The sequence below is a fragment of the Poecilia mexicana genome, unplaced genomic scaffold (genome assembly GCF_051168715.1).
Source record: "Poecilia mexicana isolate PSO_F unplaced genomic scaffold, ASM5116871v1 scaffold_10, whole genome shotgun sequence".
In the NCBI taxonomy this organism is placed as follows: domain Eukaryota; kingdom Metazoa; phylum Chordata; class Actinopteri; order Cyprinodontiformes; family Poeciliidae; genus Poecilia; species Poecilia mexicana.
The window spans coordinates 17188810-17213956 of NW_028263379.1; the positions used below are offsets into that span (position 1 = coordinate 17188810).

Below are 25147 nucleotides of genomic sequence, written 5' to 3' on the forward strand. Positions count from 1 at the left end.
TTGACCTTTTGCCCGTGACGCAGTTGCCTTTCGCACAGTGAGATTGGGCGGCAAACTGGAGCTCAACGCAGTGAAAGTTCCAGATCACAGAACAGTTTTTGGTGAATTAAAAAAAAAACGCTTTTGGTGAATAAAGTGGAGTAGACTTGCTACTTGTCAGATGACAGCAAACCACGTTGAACGTTGTATCGTTTCTGCTTCAGCACGGAGTAGCGGTTTAGCAGAGAGGTAATGAAATACAACAGACACTGACAGGCCTCTGCGTCTGCCTTTCTCTGAAGAACTACTGAGGGGAGGAGACAGCCAAGTGAGGAAAAACTGTTCTTATCTATCGATTCAGTATTTTTATCATACAGACATTAGGCTGTTGTTGTTGTGCTAATTAGCTAGCTGCTATCTAACGACTTTGCTAGCAAAGCAAGATAAATAAAAAGCTTCTTCCCTGTATCATTAATGATAGTCATTCTTCAGTATCGCTTATGCAATACGGGGCACATCGCTGCTGGCTCTCGACTCGCTGCTGGCTCTCGACTCGCTGCTGGTTCCCGACTTGCTGCTGGTTCCCGACTTGCTGCTGGTTTCTCGAGTGGCTGCTGGTTCTCACTGCTTGTTCCCGAGTCCCTGCTGGCTCTCGACTCGCTGCTGGCTCCCAAGTCGCTGCTGGTTCTCGACTCGCTGCTGGTTCTCGACTCGCTTGTGATTCCCGACTCGCTGCTGGCTCTCGACTCGCTGCTGGTTCTCGACTCGCTGCTGGCTCCTGACTTTCCTGCTGGTTCCCGACTCGCTTGTGATTCCCGACTCGCTGCTGGCTCTCGACTCGCTGCTGGTTCTCGACTCGCTGCTGGTTCCCGACTCGCTTGTGATTCCCGACTCGCTGCTGGCTCTCGACTCGCTGCTGGTTCCCGACTCGTTGCTGGTTCCCAACTGGCTGCTGGTTCCCGACTTGCTGCTGGCTCTCGACTCACTGCTGGCTCCCTACTCGCTGCTGGCTCGAGTTGCTGCTTGTTCTCGAGTTGCTGCTGGTTCGTCGAGTCGCTGCTGGTTCCCGACTCGTTGCTGGTTCCCGACTGGCTGCTGGTTCCCGACTTGCTGCTGGCTCCCGACTCGCTGCTGGTTCCCAACTCGCTGCTGGCTCCCAACTTCCTGCTGGTTCCCGACTCGCTGCTGGCTCTCGACTCGCTGCTGGCTCCCGACTCACTGCTGGCTCGAGTTGCTGCTTGTTCTCGAGTTGCTGCTGGTTCGTCGAGTCGCTGCTTGTTCCTGACTCGTTGCTGGTTCCCGACTGGCTGCTGGTTCCCGACTGGCTGCTGGCTCTCGACTCACTGCTGGCTCCCGACTCGCTGTTGGCTCCCGACTCGCTGCTGGCTCCCGACTCGCTGCTGGCTCTCGAGTTGCTGCTTGTTCTCGAGTCGCTGCTGGTTCGTCGAGTCGCTGCTGGTTCCCGACTCGCTGCTGGTTCCCAACTCGCTGCTGGTTCCCAACTTCCTGCTGGCTCCCAACTTCCTGCTGGCTCCCACCTTCCTGCTGGTTCCTGACTCGCTGCTGATTCCCAACTTCCTGCTGGCTCCCACCTTCCTGCTGGTTCCTGACTCGCTGCTGGTTCCCGACTTGCTGCTGGCTCCCACCTTCCTGCTGGTTCCTGACTCGCTGCTGGTTCCCGACTTGCTGCTGGCTCCCACCTTCCTGCTGGTTCCCGACTGGCTGCTGGTTCCCGACTGGCTGCTGGTTCTCGACTCACTGCTGGCTCCCGACTCGCTGCTGGCTCTCGAGTTGCTGCTTGTTCTCGAGTTGCTGCTGGTTCGTCGAGTCGCTGCTGGTTCCCGACTCGCTGCTGGCTCTCGACACGCTGCTGGTTCCCAACTCGCTGCTGGTTCCCAACTCGCTGCTGGTTCCCAACTTCCTGCTGGCTCCCAACTTCCTGCTGGCTCCCACCTTCCTGCTGGTTCCTGACTCGCTGCTGGTTCCCGACTTCCTGCTGGTTCCCGACTTGCTGCTGGCTCCCACCTTCCTGCTGGTTCCCGACTCGCTGCTGGCTCTCGACTCGCTGCTGGCTCTCGAGTTGCTGCTGGTTCGTCGAGTCGCTGCTGGTTCCCGACTCGTTGCTGGTTCCCGACTGGCTGCTGGTTCCCGACTGGCTGCTGGCTCTCGAGTTGCTGCTTGTTCTCGAGTTGCTGCTGGTTCCCGACTCACTGCTGGCTCTCGACACGCTGCTGGTTCCCGACTTTCTGGTGTTTCTCGACTTTCTAGTGCTCAATAAAACACAAGGACAGAACCGGGCTCCTGTTTCGTGAATTTAAAAAGTTATTTGCCTAACATAAACTTTTATTTGCACACATCAGAAATCTTTTGTTGCGATTTTTGGCCCTGCCCACGACTTCATGTGAGAAAAGTTTTTTAAACAATACTCAGTAGGGTTTTGTCATGGTGACATGCATTAACAATTTAATTTTTTCTTTTTTTTTTTTTTTTCTGCAGTTCCACGTTAAAGTTTGATGCAGCTCTGCTTTCCTGAATGGACCATCTTCATCTCCACTGCAAGTGTAGCAAACAGGCAGCTCTTTTTAATAGATTACAGTCACTAAAAGGTTGCATTGTGCCCTTGTTCATATTTTTAAAAGTGTAATTCTGTAAAGACAAAATATGTCTGGTGGTCTAGCTATGATTTACATATCCTGCTAAATATAGCAGTACGTTCCTATAACAAAATAGACCTGCAGAAAGAAATTACTAGTAAAATATCTTACATATGCATAGTTGTATGCTCTATATAGAGATTTTCTTTAGTTTTGATTGTATATCTCACAATTTTGTTATTGTTTATTAAACTATGAAAGCTGAGTGTCTTTGTTAATATTCTGTCCTAGAATGCGGTTAGATGTGCCCTTTTTTTTTTTGAGCACCTGCCCCTTTAGTGGTCTCTGCACGGCCCTGTTTATTTATACAAATGTATATTGCAAATAAAAACCAAAAAACTGTGGTCTGCAAATACACAACTCAGGTTTTCATTTTGAAGGAAGAAATAAAGTTGATGATCGTCACAAAAAATAATAAATGGGAATAAGTCTATATTCCAAGCCATTTACAAGCATCTCTACTGGTTGCAGTAACAAAGACACACAAATTAAACACACTGTGCACATTTAATAGTGAAACTGATATTACACAGACTAAAATAACTTTAATTTTGCTTTTTGTTTAATCTACAGCTTGAAAATCCATTCATATTACATACATTCATATTTTACTGTACATCAAGGTCACTAAAGCAGCATAGAGCCTCTATTTTAACATGGAAGGACCACCGTGTTAAATAATTATACATTCTGTGAAGTATGTACATCTGTGCATTCATACTCATCTTTACTAACACACTTAACTCGATAACACAGCTGGATAACACAGGAAAGCATTTTAAAAGCATTACATGTGATGAGATAGACAACATTTACAGAAGTATATGGCCACCACTTTTAATTGGAAAGTCAGTCAAACATTTTTAACTCATTATAGCCAAGTAAAGACATTTTATTCATCTGATTCACATAATCCAGACTTTAATCCCATCAAACAGGTTTGAAGTAGGGATTCCAAGGCCAACCAGACCTTTGAGTCCAGCGTCAGTGCCTGACCTCATAAATGCTCTACAGAACAAATCAACACAAAAATGTTCTATGAAAACCTCTCAAAGAAGAGAAGAAGTTCTTGCAGCTGAAAAATGGGAACCAACAGCATATTAAAGAGTTTATATTTAAACATGACATCGTTTCAAGTGTGGCCAAATACTTTTTTCAACATGTTTGAGAGATTTTCTGCCAATTTTCTCTTTAAAGTTGTATTTGTCCTCAGTTAGAAAGACTTAACAATTCACAAATTACATAAAATTAACAGAAAGACCTTCTGCTTAAACTTTCCAGTTTAGTGTTTTCTTGTCGTTGAAACCCCGGGTGTATACATTTTTAGTTTGTTTTTGTCTTGTGCTAATTCATACCAAGATTCAACTGAAGCTGCTCAGTAAATGAAACTGAGTGAACAGTTTTCATCTGAAATCATCCCTATCATTCAAAATCTATTTTTGTTTAGCTGTTAAACAAATGTTCTACATTTTCAGAGTTAACGGGGACTTTCTATTCAGTGTTACAAATATGTAACGGTATTTTCTGCACTGTTTTGGGGACTACAACTTGATAGAAAACACATTGTGTGAATATTTAAAAATAATATCTTTTAGACATGAACATTCCAGATGGCATATGCAAATCTCTTCTTTTTGTTCGCAAAAGTTGCTCTGAACTGTTTTTGTTTCCAACCTTGAAGTGTTAGCTTCATTCAGCTATATAAAACTCTACAAACACAACATCATGTATTAATTAAATAGATCTACACCCTCTGACTCTTTTAGCCACCTAAAGAACAATCACTGCTGGCAAATAATTAGGACAGGAATAAGCTCCTCACATGGCGATCTCAGTCTCCCACTTTCCCTGCCTGCTCCACCCCGTTCATCCACTCCTGCCCACTCTGCTGCTCCTTCCCTCCCCCGGCCTCCTTGTGTGCCTGCAGATGATGCATGAAATCATCCAGGATCTGCTGGGCCGACATGGAGTTCACGTCCCCTGCATCCTGCTCGAAGAGCAGCACCTTCAACCCTCCTCTTCCTTCCCATCTGTCACCCGCCGCGTGGGCGTGCTGAGGGTCTGGAGCGGCGTCGGTGTGGGCAGCGCTCCGCAGTAACTGCTGCTGGGTTTGTGGGTAAACAGGCTGTGGTCTGGCAGGATAACTGGGAGCTGTGGTTTTATAGGAAGCTGCTCCCATTTCAGCCAGAGAGAACGATGGACCGTGAGTGGACTCATGCTGGCCTGGAAGACTGCCCTCATTTTTAGCTGGGGTCAGAGCCTGTTTAATCGGCATGAAGGCCGTGACCCTCTGCCGACCTGCCTCTGACTCGCTCAGGCAACCTTGTGCTGCTTCCTCTGCTCTAGGATCGCAGGATTGGCCATCTGTCTGCTGGCTGGTCGGAAAAGAGTTTGTGAGAAAAGTTTGAATGGCTTCAGCAGAACCAAAATATTTCTCCAGGAGCTCCTTTACCAAAACTGGTACCTGCAGGGAAGAAACCAAACACAGGTTAACTGTTTGCTGTCAGCGCTGCAAATGGTACATGACCTTTTAAACATAGAAAACTTATAAATGTTGATAAATATCTACTTTGGGAATTTTGTTGCAATTTTTAAAGAGCCCTGTTTTCTGTTTTAGGTTTAAAAGAAAGAAAAATACATTGTTGTAGAAAAGTGGATGGATACATTTCCTTATGTGGGCTGCTGAAATTTAAAGAAAACAGGGGGGGGGAGCACTTAGTGCCCACATTAATGACAAAAAAATATATTTAAAATAATATCACGCGTATTTTTAGCGACATTCTGTCATGGAAAGTAATTTCATGACTTGACAAACACAGGCATAACGAGCATCTGTTATTAATTACAGTCCCAGTGGTTCTCCTTCCAGCAGGACAACATCCTTAAATACATGCAGGGTGTATTTAAGGTTTATATCAAAATAGAGGTTTTTAACACAATAGAGGTTTAGATCAAAACTATTGTCATGGTCCCCCAAACAATTAGCTTCTGGGCAAAGACTCCTTTGCAAACTTTCAGAATGTAAAGAAACACCAACTTTTGCAAGTTTTTCTCACTTTTTTCAGTATTCAATAATTAATACATTTATTTAGCATAAATGCTGCCTCATGCATTCTGATCTTAGTTTTCTGTGAGTTTCTAAGGATTTTTTGCAGCAGGTCGTTTCCTTTGGTCCTCATATTGTCAAAATCTTGCCCATTTTGCACTTGCGAAGCGAGCTTGAGGAGCAAAATAGCTCTGTGAATTTCACTGGCAGCCAATCAACACAATGAGCATTTCAAGTAATAATGCAGTAAGTTATTTTAATTTATATTTTATAACAATGACTGAAAACAGATTATATTTTATGATTTAAAAAAATATATTAAAAAGTTGTGATTAAAAAAAGTATTTGAAATTTTTTATTTTATTTATTTTTTGTTTCTATAGCTACGCTCCAGCTTTCTGAGGCCCCAAAGCGCCCCCTGGTGGCTCCCAAAGGGACTGCGGACCCCACTTTGAAAAAAGTATGCTCCAAGTTTATATCTAAATCCATTTGAGAATCTTTGAAAGACTTGAACACTGATGTGCAGAGACACTCTATAAACCAACAAGAGTTTATGTTGTTCAGGTGAAGGGGCAATTCTTCAGTCTGTAGATGATTGGAGCTGAGAAAAATAAAAAAAGGACCAGATTCAGATTTAGATTTAGGACTACAGCGGACCAAAGTGACAAACCAATCAAGACGGAGCACACATACCACACATGAATCTCAGTATAACTTATCAAAATGGGTTTTCACACAGAATCTGGGAAATCCTTCTGAAGACCTTGAACAAATGTCATTTGAAAATGATTTTTCAATTCAGAATCACATCATTAAATAGCATATGACTATAATTAATTGTGTAATTCAAGTTTCTGCTTGTAATAAACATAATTCCCTACCGTCTTAGTGTGAATCTGTAAAGAAATCAAAGCTATTATGTTGCAATAAACTACATGTGACATTATGAAAGACCTGCAGGGAACTAATGTCACATATTTGAGGTTCATCTGTGCAACAAACATTTTTAGCATTTCCACATTTTTACGAACGTTTGGAAATACTAAACATTTATGCTTTGACAGTGAGATCTGTCCTTAAGTTTAAGGAAGGTGAGCAGGTGAAAGACAAAGAAGAGCCAGGTCTGAAGATGTTCCCACAGGAAATAAAAAGAAAATTGTGATTTAGAGGAGAAATATTTGTAAAGCACGAATAAAGATGGATCAGCATCACTTCATTAAACACTGATCTGGATGCTTCCCTGATAATTAATCATCAGTCCCTTTCTAATTTACTAATTTAATGTTTTTGGCCAAGATAATTGAAATGTTAGTTTATCTCAAAAAAGGATCTTTGATGGTTTTCAATCAGATTTTTAATCACATCACAGCAATGGGAATGGATTATTAAAGAACCTACAGGACGTCTCAACAGTGATCAGTCTTATTTGACAGATTTGTGTCAAATAAATCTTTGTGTCATTCAGTAATTTAAAATCATAGCAAACGCAGCTCAGATATGGGGTACCTCAAGGCAATGTGCTAAGACCTCTTTTAATTAAAGATTATGGAGTACTACAACACCGTCAGCAACATTTCTGCATGCAACTTTATATGTTGTCCTCTATAAATCAGTTTGTACAATATAATGTGAGTAAATGAGTCAGAGTTTCCTCCAGCTTAATGCAGAAAATAACAGGTTAGAAGTTAAAACTGAAGATATTTAGCTCCATTGAGCTAAATATCTAACTATCTGATCCAAATATCTTCACAGAGGAAGGTGAACATGAAGACTTCAGACTGAAATTTTATCACCCAAACCATCCACTAAAAAACAGAGTATATGGTTGCTTTTCAAAGCAGGACACTGCAGTTCAGATCTAATCCAGAGTCCTGACTAACCCCAGAAAATAATTTTACACAAGTCCATAAGCCAGTTTCCTACACTATCCTGTCCTGTTTGTCAACAAATAGATTGTAAAATTTTGCTAATGGTCTAGAAGGCACCGAGTTTGTCTTGGGTCTAAATGTATTTTATGATACATTCAAACCCCTTAGGTCATCAGAGACCAGTTCACAGAACCGACACTAGGAGGCAGCAGTGAGTTCCTACAGTCAGTATTTTTGGACCAACTCACTGAAATCGTCAGAAAATGGAAGCTCTTTAAAATCATTACTGTTGACAGCAGCTTTTGTGTAAAAGGCAACAACTGATGTCTTTCCAATCATGTTTTGGTTCTTTATTTGCTTAAATTTTATTTGTTTTACTGTGACCATGTCTCGAGCGGTTGTTGTTTTGTGAAATACTTGGTGTTTCTTGGTGTATGTGATGATTTTTTTTTATTTTATTTTGCTTGTTTTTTGTTTTTCTTTTAGCAATTCAAAATATCTTGTTCAATCAATAATTATGCTATACAAAAGAGAAATAACCTTTTCTTTGCCTTTTGTTAGATTACAAGAAACTCATGTTTCTTGGAAATAAATTTTAAATATAGATGACTTCAAACTTTTGCACAATAAGCATAGAAAATAAGATGGTCTGCTATTTTAAAACTTCAAAATGTTTTTTCCAGTTTTGAGTAAGGAGGATGACTCCAGCTCTGTGTTAGATAAAACAGATTGTTCTGTCTAGCACATCCCTCCTGCACAAAACAGATAATTACTTGAGACTTTAAAAGAGTCATTAAGAGGCTGATGACCTGCATCCATGACTTTTCTCTCAATTTCCCCTGAAGTAAAGTCCCGATCGGCTCCTTAGGGGTGACAAATGGAAGTCTACACCACTTAAAGCCCACAGACCTTGTTGTTTTGTCCTTTTCTACTTTAAATTAGATTAATTTTGACTCTGCAGCAGGAAGAAGTCTCCAACTCTATTCAAAATACTCAATTCCTGAAGCATATTTAAAACCTCTTACACCCTCAGGGGGTATAAATAAATTTAAACTTAACATTTTGGGCAAAACCTTTATGCGGAATAGTTTTTGAAAGATCAAAGCCTCTTTTAGCGGATAATAAAAAATAAAAAAAAATTTAAAGGCACGTGGAGCCTTTGTTTACAGAGCAAGCCGAGGTCGTGGCAGCTGGACCCACCGGTGGGTCCGTCGGGTTCTAGGGGTTAAGACATTAAGATGTTTAATGTCAGAATTTGTTCAAACTCATGATGATTTCATGGTTTAGTATGTGAAGCCTTTGTATTTCCCATGACGCACTTTGATTCCTCAATCTGTGTTTAGACTCAACTCCGCCTTTCCTGTGAGGTAACCTTTGGTTTCGGTGTACAGCAATCGAAACAAAATCAAACAAAATTAAGTATAATTGTTTTCAACACATTTTACTCTATTTTTTTCCTGTGATAAAATTATAACCTGCTACCTCGGTGAGACCAATCCACCTCACAGACGCTGCAGAGAGTATAAAGGTTGGAAACAACCTGACAGAGAGTCTGACTCTGAGATGTGGTGAGATCAGCAGAACAAAAACTTCCCGTGCTTTTAACAGATTACTTAATCAATAAAAACGTCCACTTTGGATTTTGTACCTTTTCAAGTGACTTAGAGACACAAAAATCAGTATAACATTGAATGTTAAAGAAGTTTTTTTAACCTAGATGATTGACATGAAACAACTTGCAAAAGTGCCGTCACGTTTTGTACATTTTAGCCACAAATCTTGATGTATTTTATTAGCTTAGTAGAAAAACCTTCATTTAGAGTTGAGGATTTGGATGCCTGAAAGGAGGGTATGGATACGTTTATGAGTTTAAGGCAACAGGATCATGGGAGCGGTCACTGTGACCCAGTGTGTTTGATAAACACACCAAGCTGGGTCAAATACTGGCAGGAAGAGCGATCAGCTGATAAGACACTCTGGTCAAATCATCTGTGCACAGTCTCTGCTCTGAACAAAAACATTTTGTTCAGAACAGAGTCTGGAGCAAATTAATTCATAATGTGTAATGTGTAAGTGATTATCAAATTAGGACAGGAAACTAGTTGGGTCATCTTATGGACTATCCAACCATTGTGCTCTTATTGACACGTCCTTGCACTGTAAAACATTTTCTCACTGTGACAATGTTCTCAAGTTCTTATTGTTTTAATAAACTACCAACAAAGAAGAGCTGGCTGGCTGAAGCTTTTAGAACTTGACATGATCAAACAAGATTAGGGTTTTCAGTTTTTGTTTTGACAAATTTAAACCTGAGAACCTCACTTGTAGTTCCATCCAGCTCTCTTTTAGCAACAGTTTTCTTATTGTCCCTCTTCCATAAAGTTCAAATCTGTTTAGGGCAAAACTAATAGCTGTCTTTTCACATTCTCACACCCAAGCAATGCGTCCTCAAGGACATGAACCTCAGGCTGCCAAAACTACAGATATTTACAAAGTTTTACCACCGTATGCACAATATATTTTTATATTGTAATTTTTGCAAATATGTTAAATTTCTTTATTTGTTGGCAACCCCTGCATAAACCTTTATTTATGAATAATCATACTCCCTCACGCTGTCATTGTATTTATATATAACTTCCAACATTTTGTGTTTTTAGTTGATATTTGTTGGAATTTTCAGCACTAAAAAGTAGCTACTGCACACTACAACTTCAGAGAAAGGCAATAAAAATATTATCAGCCATGCAATCTAAATGTTTTTACCTTAATGCATTATGCAAATAAAGATTTTAATAGAGGCTTGTATTAGAAATAATGTGTATTTGGTGGTAATAAAATAAAAGTCAGTAAAAGTGAAGTAGCACATGTCACACATACTGGTGATCTATCTTTACTTTTGGTAAAATAGTGCTAGTGTATTTTCAGAGTTTTTCTCCTCAGGACAGCCTTTGGTTGGCCTTGAGTTGAAGTGTGCATACGTGTCCATTAGATGGCAGTATACTCACGTTAATGTTCTCCAGCGCTGCGATGGTCCTGTGGGCGTCGTTCAGCTCTGAGCCCAGCTGGGAGACCCGATTCAGCAGAAATTTTCTCTCACTGCTCAGGCTCTCCGACTGCAAACACACGGGAGAAGAACAGAGTGACACGTTAGGCTTTTAATGCAACAAGTTGCAAAACAAGACACATTAATCTTTTTATTATTATTGCACCCAAAGACTCACCGCTTTGTGAAGGTGCTCTCCCAGTAGATTATTTGCCTCTTTTGTCCCACTATGTGTCTGCAGCAGGCTTTGTAACAACAGAAAATAAATACATAATTATTATTTAAGCTGGGCTTCCGGACATGTAATAGCAGCTGTCTGAGAGTAGCAAACGTACACTTAAAAATAATGAGTGTGCAACAAATGACTCCCAACTGGAGCCCAGTGTGAGGCAACCATTCATCCCAGTAGCTGCAGCATGCTGAGGAACGACCGGTATGTGCTTAGTATGCAGCAGCAGTTGTTTGGTAACAGATTCAGGCCTGACCAGCGACTGTGGACGGTTTTAGTTGGCCTCTCTCTGTTAATTTGGTAAACTCTACGGCTCGTATTGCTGATGCAGAATGCTGCATAGATCATTTAATCCATAACATCCTTGTGCAAGCCCTTGCATTACAGTGATTGCCTCTTACATGTGGTATTTTTTGTGTCTTGTGTCATCTTGCTGCACATTTAAAGATCTGCCTTATTTATCTGCACAAATCACCTTTTATATTTCTCCTTGACATGACTGAGCTCGTCTCTGGTCCTCTGCAGCTCTGCCTCCAGGCTCTCAATGCAAACCACGGTCTGCAGCAGGTTCTGGTGGAGATCAGCATTCTCCTCCTGCAACGCCCTGAACACAGAGATGGGGGAGGGGAGGACAGCTTGACTCCATAAATAAGGACTGGCGATATCTGCTATCTGCTTTGTGCTGCAAAGACAGGGCTAAAGGATATCAGGGAAATCTGAGTAGCACTTGGATATTGTCAAACATCTTGTTTTGAGTTATTGTTGGGTAAATTTAATCAGCCCCTGCTGTTGCACCCATAGCAGTTTTATCATAAATAGTCATTTTCAAGAAAGGGCCACTCTTAGGTAAAAATCCTAATCTATTTTACCTACAATCCTATTAGATTATAAATATGCTCATCACATGTTACTGCATGTGTCTATCTGAATTATGATGGTTTCACTAAATGTTGGCAGGATGTGAGATTTGGGCTTTATAGCATCTGCTGTAATCACTTTGATTGTCTCGTTGTTGAAGTGCTAACTGCTGTTAGCATTACAAACCAATAGCAATGTATTTGCCACCGATCAACCCATTTAAGCAGAAAAAGAAGACAAACATACTCTTCAGATCTGTGTACCTGTGACATAAAAACAGTCCATTTTGGATATCAAACTCTGGGGACTTTCCATGTAGGAATTCCCGCATCAGAAATCCTTCTGTTTCATTTTTGTAGTTTACGATGAACCAGAAGGTCCTGGTTTCATTTTCAGTCTACAACTAATCTACACTTCAAATGCTACATTCAAATGGAGATTGAAATCAGTCTTTGGGTCTAGGATTGGCATCACATCTGAGTTCAATGCTTTCTCTTTCAAAGTTGTTGGAAAACCATTGGAGATAAAACTGTTAGCAGGACATATTTCTGTTGTATGAACAAGAAAAACATGGATAAACAGAAACAGAACAGCACAGACAAAAGAAAGGAACTATTTATTCCCAAAACTTTCACTACATTTTATACATGGAGCAGCCACGTTGGATAATGAAGAAGTGTCTACTGAGTGACCTCTGAATTCAGTGAGTTCTGACCACTGCTTTACTGAGATACAATCCAATCAAATGACGGACAGGTCTCTAAATGTTGAAGCTTTGTGTAAAACCCATACTTGATTTCTACCTGAGAGGCTCTTTGAGGACATCCCAGATGTTCAATGTGAAAATTCCTTCCTAAGAAATCTCTGAAATGTAAACTCTGACTACAAATCTATTCACCATAACAGAAATCTCTCATGAGGCCTTCAACCAAACCTATATATCATTTACTGAGTGCATTTTTGCTTTGGAAGTTCAGCTTTAGAGGTGGTCGTTAAGTCACTGTATTGAGCTTGTTGTACATGTGAGCTGGAAAACCAGTGTGATTTTCCCTTTCTTGTGGTGCAAACAACTATTAGTATAACAAGCCAATAACTATGCATTTTTCTATATTTTAAGCATTCACATTTGGTCAATTTGGATGAAAATAAACTGTACAATAACATTGTCAGTACACCAGTGGAAACCTGGTTTGATGAGATATAAACAATAAGGTAGTAAACTCTTCCGCCTAGCAACTTTTCCTACATTTGATGTAACAGAACGGCGTACTAAGATATCTGACCTTGGGACTTCTTGGGAACTTCCAACTCACTAGGACTAACAATTTCAGTTTCTAAATTAGTCCTATTTTTTTTCTGTTTTGGGATTCAAAAACTGCAACTTCTGACTACAAGACCAGTGCACTATGAGACCAGGCCTCGCATTTAATGCCAAGACCTTTTCTGCAAGAACAGAAAATAATGTTCTCCCTCCTGGAGCTGCAAAAACAAGAGAAAGTCATTTTTGGCCCAGACTTACTACTAGCACAAATGTTTTTCAGTTGTAATTGTGATTAGTCAGAAAGTGGAAGTGGGCATGGTTATTATGATAAATGCTGCGGTGGGGTTTCTCTTCTTCAAGTAAAAGAGGAAAATAAATTATTTGTTCATGTAAAATACTTTAAGTAGGGGCTTTTAGCTTGCAGCCTAATCTACTTGTCATATCAATGTAGCTCAGAATTGGGACTTTGATAAGGGAATTAATATGTCAAAGCTGATTTCAGTGAGTCCTGGTTGCAAGTCATCGTGCTGCTTATGTCAATCCAAAGAGATATCATGTATTCCTCTTCATGTTATGAATCAGAAAAACTGAAGGAAAATGTTTGCTAATCAAGACTGAATAGTACAATCTGTTCCACAGGTTTAAAGAGAGACACAGTCAGAAGAGCTGATAGTTCACATCTGTAACCTGCACACAGTGTACTGCATTAACAAGACATGCGTAGTACCAATCAATGATTTATGTTTTACAAAATAGGAATGACATCAAGGACCGGACCGTACAGAACCCGTCATCTGGCTTCAAAGTCTTTCTACATTTTAATGAATGAATTGGGAGGTAATAGAGGAATTTATTTCTGACTTTTAAATAGATAATAATGAACAAATTTGCAAAAAAAAAAAAAAAGTTCTTTGCAAAAATGACAAAATCTGGTGTTTGAATTATGTATCATCTATGACAATGTAGCAAATAGTAGTATTACTATATATATATATATATATATATAGTCATTCTGATGATTTTTTTTTTCCCCCACACCCTTTCATGTGACTGCATTAGCGATGAGATCGAGTTTGTTACATAAATTAGTTCCATGACAAAACTTTCCCCTCCTTTTTTAAACAGGAGAACACTCATTATTGGGATCAATAAATCCTCTCGCACAGAGCGAATCAAGAGAAAAAAAAGACAAACACAGAGGACACTTACTGAAGGTGGTCCGGATCGCATAGCATGTTCTATAATAAAGACAAGAACACATAGACAGGAAGTGAGACATGGCAGGAAATACAAGGACAGAAGGCTTCCAATAAATATTTCACAAACGTTTTAAGAGAATTTTAGATTCACTAAATTGTAGATGATCTGATTGTATCTGAATCTGGGAGGGATTATTTCTACAGCCCTGTGACTGAATCAAAGCTCTTCAGCTCCACAGTTTGCATGATTTATTTTGAATTCCAGAGATTTGGAGATTTAAATGACAATAACTATGACTAAAGAACTAGCTTCACTTGATACCATTAGCAAGCAAACAGAGACAGGATAGAGTTACAACGAGGGCAACGGAAATTGTATAACCAGGACACGCCTCGACCACATTACTGAGGATCTGAGAGATTCAATAAATTATTGAATAATGCCTGGAGTCCCACAAGTATCGATCTGTTCTGTCTAAAATGTTCCCCGGTTTTTCCTGTTGTCATCATGTATGAGCAGTTCCAACACCCCGTGAAAGGGAAGTCTTATATAATGATGTGTAAAATTATCCTCATACCAGTTCTCATCGAGGTATCTGGAATGAGGTACAAATGGGTTGTGGGAGTGCCGTTTCATTTTCTGAATGCACAGTCATTTCAGAGAACAGAAGGAGCAACGCCTCGGGAACAAACAAAACGTCACAGTAGTGACAAATTAGAGCCTTTCAAAGGAAATGTCCCATAGAAGCACAGGAGAGTTATCTGCTGCATAGCTGGAGGATGAGTCAGCTTGCAATGCGGAGTATTTGACACATCCCACACATACCCTCTGACTCAGCTGCACTGCCTCTGCAAGAAAGAAGGAACGTTGCTTTTAATTTGTTCAGGCACTTCACTCTGTAGAGAGATTTAGTGCTATTTCTGTCTTCAGGACCTTCATCTGGGCTAATTTTATACCATAATCAACAGTTTCACTCTGCTAAGTCATTTGATGGACTTAATTCTGAACTTGTCCGGGCAAATTATTATGTTTATTATATATATTATTATTATGCAAACCAAAATATTTGAAAACTTCAACCTTCAATTTTAGTATCTGTATTTTGTTGAAAAAAAAAAACTAGTGATATTTATTAAGAAATAATAAGCATATTTATCAAATGAATGTTTAAGTTCATCAGAGGCCCACTTCCTTACAAAATAGGAAAGAGAAGAGAACATATTCAATTAATATTATTATTAAGATCAAGATTGGCTTTGTCTTGGTCTTTATAAGTTATTTATTTATTGAGTTAATCAGTGTAAAGGAACTTTTATTTTGTAATCCATCCAACTCCATGTCATAAGCCAATTTCTCTCTAAAATGGGAAAGACAAGGGAGCATGCAATCAAGTAAGGTGCCTATATGTTTATTTTCATAATATATGCTAATTAAACTGATTAGAGTATCAATCAACTTTTAAATAATGACCCATGACATTCATGACATGTACCCCAGTTTCTCTTAAAAAAGGGAAAGACAAGAAAACATGAAGCACGGAACCTGCATGTTAATTTTCATGACTTGTGTATTATTATTAAGCTGATGATGGTGTCTGAGAATCCTTAATCCAAAAGATTTATGACGAAACAGTTCTAAGTCAAGGTTGTAAGGCAGATGTGTGTTAATGTTGCCTCTATTATTTTGAGTTAAAATAATTAAAAAGTTAAAAGAAACTGGAACTGGAAACAAGGCTTGATGATGAAAAATCATGGGGGAAAAACATTCTCCAAATATTAATTGTAAGGTTCTGCATTTTTATTTGGTACTGCAACAAAAAACTTGTTTTATGACATTTTACACATCCTTACCAAGGGTGTGCATTTCAACGGAAAACTCCCTTTGTTTTACATAAACTTTAAGTCAACGTGGGCTATTGTCTTTTGGGTTGACTTGACCTGACATTAATGTGTGCTGTAGACTGAATCAAGTTGGCTGATACTAGTTTTGGTTACTTACAAATTGCACAACCTTTGTCAAAACACCACTTTAGTGGACCTTTTTAAAACATGTCCTTCGTTTTTACTTTTACGTGTCAAGATAACGTGTGAAAACTAATCCTGGTTTGGAATATCACTCATATCTGTGGGCTTTGAAGGATGAAAAACTGTGAGGAAGGGCTCAGATGAAGAACCTTGAGTTAGATTTTAGTCAGCTATGGCCTTAGATCTTTTTTCTGCTGAAACTATCAGACATCTTATTGTTTTAGCTTACCCTGTGCTGCTTAGAGATCCCCAAGGGCTGTGACTGGGGTTGGCATCCCTGCTCTGAGCTGTGGCTGGTAGCCGTGGAGGCAGTGTCTCGGCCCCTGGATGAGTCGGACTTTGTGGATGAGGACTCAGAGCCGAACCCTTGTCTTGCAAGCTGGGATGAGTGTGGAGGGGAGTTGCTCAGCCCTCCGTGCTCAGCCTCATGGTGCGTCTGCATTGGGAAGTGTTGGGTATGTGGGTTTTGGTTTTGAAAGTTGCTGGGATAGTATTTGCGGTGGTGGCGCTGCTTGGGTTGGGCTGGTTCAGGACTGGTGCTGGTTCCGTCTGTATGATGAGGCCCATATCTGCCGTATCTGTCCCCTGACATGGAGTCTCCAGTTGGAGAGGGCCTCCTATCTTTCCGTCCATGGCCGGCAGATTGCGTGTAGTGACGAGGTGGGGGGCTGCCGCGGTGCTTCCTTGCTACGTATGTTGTCAGCCTGTCCGAATCGGAGCAGTCTGAATGTTTTCGCGAGCCGATGGTCGGTTTCACTTGCCTGCTGTGTTGCTTCAATGGGAGCTCGGTGTCACTCCGTTTCCCACCTCTGTGCTTCTTGGGAGGAAGCTCAGGCTTGACTGGCTCAGGTTTGGGGACTGGGGAAGGGGTCTTCTCAGTTGTTTTGTTGGGGTTCACGCCAAAGATGGAGAGTTGGGAAGGACTCATAACCTGTTTTGTGATCTCATCTAAAAAAGCTGAAAACTGCAACTTTCCCTCCACAAAGTTTGCCCGGGCTTGCTCTATCTCAACCTGAGTGATACCTTTCCCTTTCTGCCCACTTTGACCTTCTCCCGTGGTGACTCTTGGAGAAAGTACCTCCATTGACTTAGCCTTGCGAATGTCATTGTTATTCTCCTTGTTTTTGAGTATCCCCTTGCTGGGTAACTGACTCGAAGAGACTGCCCTCTTGGGACCCCTGGGCACCCCTAAAACAATGTCCTCCTCACTGAAAGCCAAGCTTCGGTTCAGACTAGTTGTCTTAAACAAGGGCCCGTGGTCGATTGTAGACACTTTGGACCGTCCTCTACCGCCATCTATTTCATTGCACTGCAGAAGCCCTTCTTCACTTCGACTGTGACCTCTGTTCAGGTCGTAGAGATCATTATTTCTGCTTTGGAGTGAGCCATCATTCAACTTGCTGACAATGTTGCCCTTTTTGCTGTGCTTGACAGTGGCAAAGACAATGGGCTCGCTGCTGTCATCATCTCTGAAAGCTCTGCGCACATCCGAGATATTGGAGCAGGACAGGGAATGCTGCGGCCTCTCAGCTTGCTGAAGGGAGAAGGGTTCGTTGGCACTTGTCTCTGTGTACCAAGAAGTGGAAGAGGAGGAAGAAGTGGAGGAGAGTGAAGAGGAAGAGGCCCTGGAGAGGGTAACAGAAGTTCGGTGGTCATAAAGTTTCTCAATGTCTTGGTGGTACAGATACTGGGCATCGGGATGGGGGCTGTCATAGAGATATTCACTGTACTGGTGGCGGCGATGGTGCCCCCGGCTGTCGTCTGTATGCCTATCACTGTCATCGAGCTTCGAATACCTACATCAAATTAAAAAGAAACATAATGTGCCAATTGTATCCACACATGGAGTTAAAAACACATTTTAACAGATACTTTAAAAAGAACATGTTTCTTGATTAGTCAGTAAGAATTAACTAAATTATTTGTATTTGCTGAATACCAGAAAAATGTGAGTGAGATTCCTTTTAGCTATTTTTAAATACTTTCTTCAAAGTTAGAAATTTAAATACAGTAAAGTTTACAATGCCTATGTCTTACTAAACAATTTTGTGAAAGCCAACATGATACAATAGTTACAAGAGATCTTTCCATCCATCCATCCATCCATTTCTACACCCTTTTAATTTTTGTGAATCCTTGGAGAAAGTAAGGCAACAGTCTTAACTCCTGCACCATCATACATGCTCAGTGTTACTTGGAGACATGTCCCATGGACTGATCAAACTAATCACAGTAACAATTGTTACAACAGTGCAAACAAGGTAGACATTGGCATTACTGAGAACACCATCTCAACTGTGAAGTAAACTAACTTGTGTGGGTGTTTTGTTGCAGCAGTGACTGAAACGTTTTACAAAATAAATGCTAACATGCTCAGCCTTTATGTGTGAATACAGAAGCAACATTTCATTACATCTCCTAGGATTTTAAACCATGGACCTCACCAAGTCCTCCAAACAGACAGTAATGCAAATAATACAACAAAGTAATTGTTTTGGAGTGACCATCACGAGGTTCCGATCTCAGTCTACTGAAAATTTCCGTTTGAACGGTCTTCAAACGGAGGGAGTTTGAAGACCGTTTGTAACGGTCTTCAAACTCCCTCAGTTACACCAGTTCTGTCATAAAGAATGGGCCAGAATTCAAGGAAACAAGACAATGTTTTACCCAAAATGTTTCCCAGAAGTTAAATGCTAAGGAATCATATTTTGACAAAAGTTCATATGCTCAAAAACATTATTTCTATCATCTTTCTAAAAATTAGTTATAAAATAATTTTGCAAATTGTAATGACAAACAGGAAGAGAGTAGTCTGATTTAATCGGAAACAGTGAGAAAAAATTGCAATCTATTTTTTTATACATTTCTTGTAAACATCTGATTTCAGCTTTATGTTTACTATGAAGCTCTAGATTTTGTTTTTCTTTCTCTTTGGGTAAAAATAACCTTCCTACCTCTGTGAACGAGTGTCTTGGTGATGATGATGATGGTGGTTCCTCTGTTTCTTAGTCTGATCAAAAGAAGGTCTGTGGACGGGTTTAAAGAACTTGTCCATTATGCGTCTCTTTCCTGGTTCCCAAGCTACAGATCCCGTCCTGCCACAGGTTACTAAATATCTGCTGCTTAGTCTGTGGCTGTTTTTACCCTGGTTTTTGACTACAAGACTAATGTTTAGTAAAATATAACTCCCAAGTTTACCACCATTTCCAAAAACTGGTACCCATATTGCAGATATTGCTAAAAAAAATAATCTAATCTAGTTAATAAACCTACAAAGTCCTCAAATTAATTAAATAAAACACTGCACAAAAATTGCAGCCCTCTGAGTATTTAGTACACAGGTGGATTGTCTGTGTGCCTCTTGTGTATGTTTGTCTCCCTCAACATCTAACTTCAGAATAATGGGATGAATGAATTCCTGGACAGTGGCTTGATTTTTCATCACGCATGAGCAGCTGGATGCTCATCGAACCAAAACAAAGGGTGGGACCTTTGTCCTCACCGAGGAGACAATTGACCAGAGCCCCAGGAAACTAAATCTATATAAACCCCATTTATTTGCACTAATAAACTTGACTCTTGGTTACGCAACTTCATGTTTAAATCTCTTTCATATTCATTCATTCAGTTTTAATGAATATATATATACATTTTGTTTTTTTAGTAGTTCACGTTTTATTTCCAAAAAGTGCACATACATCCAATCAAAACTATTGAGTTGCCCTTCCTCTTCCCCATTGATTTTAAGAGATTTCCTGCTTCTAGATGAGGCATGCATAATCACACTCAAAACATATGTCATCTCATTACATAAATTTAACAGACTACACACATCTTTTCAACCTTTTTTCATTATAGCACCAATTTATTTTAAGCATAATTTCCAGATATGTAAATTTGATTGCTAACATAATGTTTTTTTAATGAATTATTATTCAAGGACTGCATAAACAGTATGATTCAAATTCTGGTAGAAATGTGAATGTAGCTTAAATATGTCACATCAGATAGCACTTTGTTATTAGCAGTGACTTGCAAAAGTAGTCTTGCATTTTCAACATTTCCATATCTTGGGAATGTCACATTACAACCACAATACTTTGGTATCTTATAATGTGATGAATCAATGCATATTAGGGTATAATGTTGAAAGGAGAAGGATCTTATTTTTTAACAATTTCTAGAAATGAAGATTTGTATTCATTTGTATTGACCCTTCTTCACTTTGATGCACCTTAATGGGCACTGTTCAATATATTATCCAGAAATGAAAGAGTGTTGCACAAGTGCAAAGGTACTATTGCTAGCTTTCCACCTGAATGTGTCAAACCTGCTAGAGGTGGCAAAATACTTGAGACTGTGGGAGAGGCTCACCTTCCAGCAGGACAAACAGCGAGGGGTACATTAAAAGGGTTGGATCTTAGCACATTCTTGTATTATAAGGGCGTAGTTGCAATCAGACTGAAATGTAGATGTTTTCCACCCACTCTAAATGAACTGAGACTTTTTGGGGAAAAAGGTATGAGCAAATATTTCAATCTAATCTGCGAAGTTACTAAAGACATGCTGAAAAGGACTTGCAATTGTAAATGAGGCAAATTATTGATGACTGAATATATAAGCAGGTTAGAGTTTTCATATTTTAAGTTTTTTTATGTTATTTTCCTTCCTCTTCACAAAGTCACTATTTTGTGACTTACATAAAACCGGAATATGAGTTCTATGTTTATGTGACCAAGTGTAACAAAGGTTTAAGGGGTTTGAATAGTTTTGCAAGGCATTGTTACAGCTTTCACTTTAAAAGATAATCTGTCTAGATTTTTGACTCATTGCAAAAAAAAATATAGCCTTTCAGCACAATAATGGTAACTACTAGTCATTGTTTGCCTTGTTCGTCATATGAAGAAGTCTCTCTTTCAAAGGTCTGCACAGCTTTGACTTTATCCTGTTTAGGAGAGAATGAGATCAATTCATTGGCTTTGTGGTGGGGCTGAAACTAGGCCTCAGGATACTTTCCCAGCCTCCAACTGCTGCTGATCAATTGGGTGCTACACAGTAATACACACAGTTGTATAAGATAGATGCCCAGACTTGTTTCTTCTATTGTAACCAAGCCCAAACTCAATTCTGCATTGAAAAGCAAGGGGGAAGGGAGAAACAGCTTTTTCCATCATTGGGAGAAACGTGACTCATAGCACGTATTTTACGACACCCCCCTGCTGGTGAACAAAAGTAACTACAATGTTTAACTGGTACTTTTCCACAATTTTCACAGCTCCATTACACTGGAGGTTTCTAGAATCATCTAGTTTTCCAACTTGCTTTGTTTTTCCCCTTACACAATGCTAACTCATTTCCTGTCTTCAAAAATAACATTGTATCAACACCGGTATTTGAGTATTTTGGAGACCAAGGCTTTTGATAAAATACAGCAAACATCAGAAACTGTTTACAGGCAATAATGCACAGTTCAGTAAAAATGAAAATACCAATTCTTCCATATAGTCCCTGGAAGTTGAAAGTAATGAGTCTGCTGCTTTCTTTTGTTTTTTAATCACAACAAACTGCTTATCAATGCAGTAAAAAAGGAAAGTAGATCCGACAACTCACCCAGCTACATACTGGTTTCATCCGGTTCTGAAGAGCCCTGTCATGCACGTGTTACGATCGGTCCGCGGAGCCAGCAACGGCTGTTTTGTTTTCTTTTAAAAAAATTATCCTCGAAGACGAATAACTACGGTTTAAAAAGGTTTTAATCATGATATAAGCTCAATAATATAAGCACAATCTCTACAATAAGCAAAAATGTTTTTGTATTTCAACCTTAGTTATATTATTGCCATACTTTAATGGATTTGTGTACTTTAAATAGATACACAATAATATGGATCCGTTTTCAGTTGGATAATTGTTTGTTGTGTCATGTCATTTATTACAGTTTTGCTGTAATAACTGGCATTACATCGTTAGTACAGCAATATAGTTTATTACATTTCGCTTCTAGATGCGTAGTTGTTTGCAATAAGAAGGAACTACTTTGAGCGGATGAACAAATAAGTCTTTGCCCTGGTCGAATGACGTGGAGCCAGATGGATATAAATAGCAAGGACGCCATTTCGTTTCACAAAACATCGACGCACTTCTTGATCTCACGTAAGGCAGGCGAACGGTACAGGTTGACGCATTTTTCTTTTTTGATCAAAAGATAATCCTAAAAAGAAGATGCATTCATTTATTTTTTATTTAATTGCGTAGGACAATATGTTTACTGCTATAAATCGTTTTTTTTACCGTTCATTTTTCACATTTGGCTCCAATCTCAATAGACGTTATTTTTCTCATGCTTTTTAACTTATTACCTAGTAATGACCCTATTATTAAGCTAAAAGCGATTACTATTTTTTTTTCTTTTTTATTAACTTGATTACTAAGTTAACGCCTAGCTTGGTTTGAAAAACGTAGTTTCAGAACGCTTAAGATAAACATTACGTGATTATCTTTTGTTTTCTCAGACTAAATGTTTTTTGTTGAGCTTTCTACAAGAAATCGGGTTAAGCTGTTTTTCAAGAAATTGTTTTTTTCAGTTGGTATTCTTAACGGCTGTTGTCTTAATATGGGCGCCGTGACGTAAAACTTGGCAAATGTTAGCCGTTGGTTGACTCATAATAACGCCGTGACGTAATGGGCAGAAAAGCGGGGAGTGGTCAGGATGTTTCTAGACGCATGCCCGACTATGGCTCTGAGCTGCCGGTAGTTAATGGAGTATAATTCCCTGTTTTTTACGGTAGCATAACCTAAGAGATCGAGTAGTTGCTTTTCTGTGGTGAGCCTTTCAGTTTTCCTCTTTGTCCTACTTAAATGGCTTAACATGTCTGTTAATGTTTCGAATGCTATTTTGAGCTGCCGGTAAAGTTAACGGGAAAAAAACGGTAGCATGAATTAAAAAAAAAAAACTAATAGGGGTGTTTGTGTGATGAGGCTTTAGATTTTATATCCGAGCTAAACGGGCTAAAATCTTATCAGTTAAGTTTTGCCTATGGCTATTTTGAGCTACCGATACAGTTAACGAATAATAACCCCCCACCTCCCATTGTTTACGATAGATTAACCTAAGAAAACAAGTAGTTGTGTTTCTGTGGTTAGCCTTTGAGGTTTTTCTGTTTTGTCCAACTTAAATGGCTTTGTCTTAACATGTCAGTTAATTTTTCTAATGCCTATGGCAGTGTTGAGCTACCAATGCAGTTAACAAATAACCTCCTTTGTTTATGGCAGTATAACCTAAGAAAACAAATAGTTGTGTTTCTGTGGTGAGCCTTTGAGATTTTTCTTTTTTGTCCGTCTTAAACAGCTTAAACCTAACGTTATATCAGTTGCTTTTCCAAATGCCTATGGCAGTATAGATTTGTCTATTTACATTGACATGCAGTTTGGAGAAGACTTAAAGGCTTAGAATTTCTTTTTACCTACGGATTGTTACCATTACTATTATAACGCCATAAATAACAGACTTCTCTTTAAAAAAAAAAACAAAAAGAAGAAAAGGACCAGAGTACAGAATAAAAGGCAAAGTTGTATTCATCTCAAGTGGATCACAAGTTTAGTTCTCAATATAAAAAAAAGTTTAGTCAATTGAAGAAGAAGAAAACATTTTGACTTACAGAAGACAGAAGATTTTTTTAATGAAGTCAAATTTGACTTTCAGATTTTTTATATTAATTTTCTCTACTAAAAAACAAGCTGAATGCCTTGTACAGAATAATGGCTAAGTTGTATTCATCTCAAGTGGATCACAAGTTTAGTTATCAATATAAAAAAAGTTTAGTCAATTGAAGAAGAAGAAAAAATTTTGACTTACAGAAGACAGAAGATTTTTTTTAATGAAGTCAAATTTGACTTTCAGATTTTTGATTTAATTTTCTCTACTCAAAAAAAAAACAAAAACACAAGCTGATTGCCTTGTACAGAATAATGGCTAAGTTGTATTCATCAAGTGGATCACAAGTTTAGTTCTCAATATAAAAAAGTTTAGTCAATCGAAGAAGAAAAAAAAATTGACTTACAGAAGACAGAAGATTTTTTTTTAATGAAGTCAAATTTGACTTTCAGATTTTTGATTTTAATTTTCTCTACTCAAAAAACAACAACAACAAAAAAAAAAGCCTGTATGCCTTGTACAGAATAATGGCTAAGTTGTATTCATCTCAAGTGGATCCCAAGATTAGTTCTCAATATAAAAAAAGTTTAGTCAATCGAAGAAGAAGAAAAAAAAAATTTGACTTACAGAAGACAGAAGATTTTTTTTAATGAAGTCAAAATTTGACTTTCAGATTTTTGATTTTAATTTTCTCTACTCAAAAAAAAAAAAAAAAGCCTGTATGCCTTGTACAGAATAATGGCTAAGTTGTATTCATCTCAAGTGGATCCCAAGATTAGTTCTCAATATAAAAAAAGTTTAGTCAATCGAAGAAGAAGAAAAAAAAAATTTGACTTACAGAAGACAGAAGATTTTTTTTAATGAAGTCAAATTTGACTTTCAGATTTTTGATTTTAATTTTCTCTACTCAAAAAAAAAAAAAAAAAAAAAAAAAAAAGCCTGTATGCCTTATACAGAATAATGGCTAAGTTGTATTCATCTCAAGTGGATCACAAGTTTAGTTCTCAATATAAAAAAAAAAGTTCTTTAGTCAATCGAAGAAAAAAAAATTTTTTTGACTTACAGAAGACAGAAGATTTTTTTTTTTTTTTTTTTTATCCCGGGGAAAATGGACTGAGTTGTTGGGGGGAATGGACTTAGTTAATGTGGGGAAGAATGGACTTTGTTAATCTGAAGATTCAGGACCAGCGTGGCTACAGAATCGTAGGAGACGGGGAGAGGACCAGACTGGGACCAGGCAGGACAGGACCAGAGACGAGCCAGGCAGGACAAGGCCAGAGGGCGTGGGAGGACCAGAGACGAGCCAGGCAGGACAAGGCCAGAGGGCG

At 39.1% G+C, this 25147-nt stretch overlaps 1 protein-coding gene across 1 annotated transcript; it reads right to left on the reverse strand.

Annotated features, from left to right (window-relative positions):
• Positions 1-3123: 3123 nt before the first annotated feature.
• Positions 3124-19289, reverse strand: LOC106930094 (uncharacterized). Its single transcript, XM_015007435.2, has 7 exons — positions 19120-19289; positions 16395-17961; positions 14151-14179; positions 11298-11426; positions 10772-10838; positions 10556-10663; positions 3124-5097 (listed from the first exon to the last, which is right to left on the reverse strand). Exons 1-7 carry the CDS (start codon positions 19218-19220, stop codon positions 4465-4467), a joined length of 2634 nt encoding a protein of 877 aa, XP_014862921.2. The 5' UTR covers positions 19221-19289; the 3' UTR covers positions 3124-4464.
• Between the last annotated feature and the right edge of the window lie 5858 nt (positions 19290-25147).

What these genes read in the sequence shown, in the direction of transcription:
- LOC106930094 (XM_015007435.2), bottom strand. Translation starts at nt 19,220, where the DNA reads ATGGACAAGTTCTTTAAACCCGTCCACAGACCTTCTTTTGATCAGACT. An exon ending in CAAGACACTCGTTCACAGAG is followed by an intron (nt 17,962 to 19,119) that starts GTAGGAAGGTTA and finishes AATTTGATGTAG; the next exon opens with GTATTCGAAGCTCGATGACA. An exon ending in TGCGATCCGGACCACCTTCA is followed by an intron (nt 11,427 to 14,150) that starts GTAAGTGTCCTC and finishes CTCTGTGTTCAG; the next exon opens with GGCGTTGCAGGAGGAGAATG.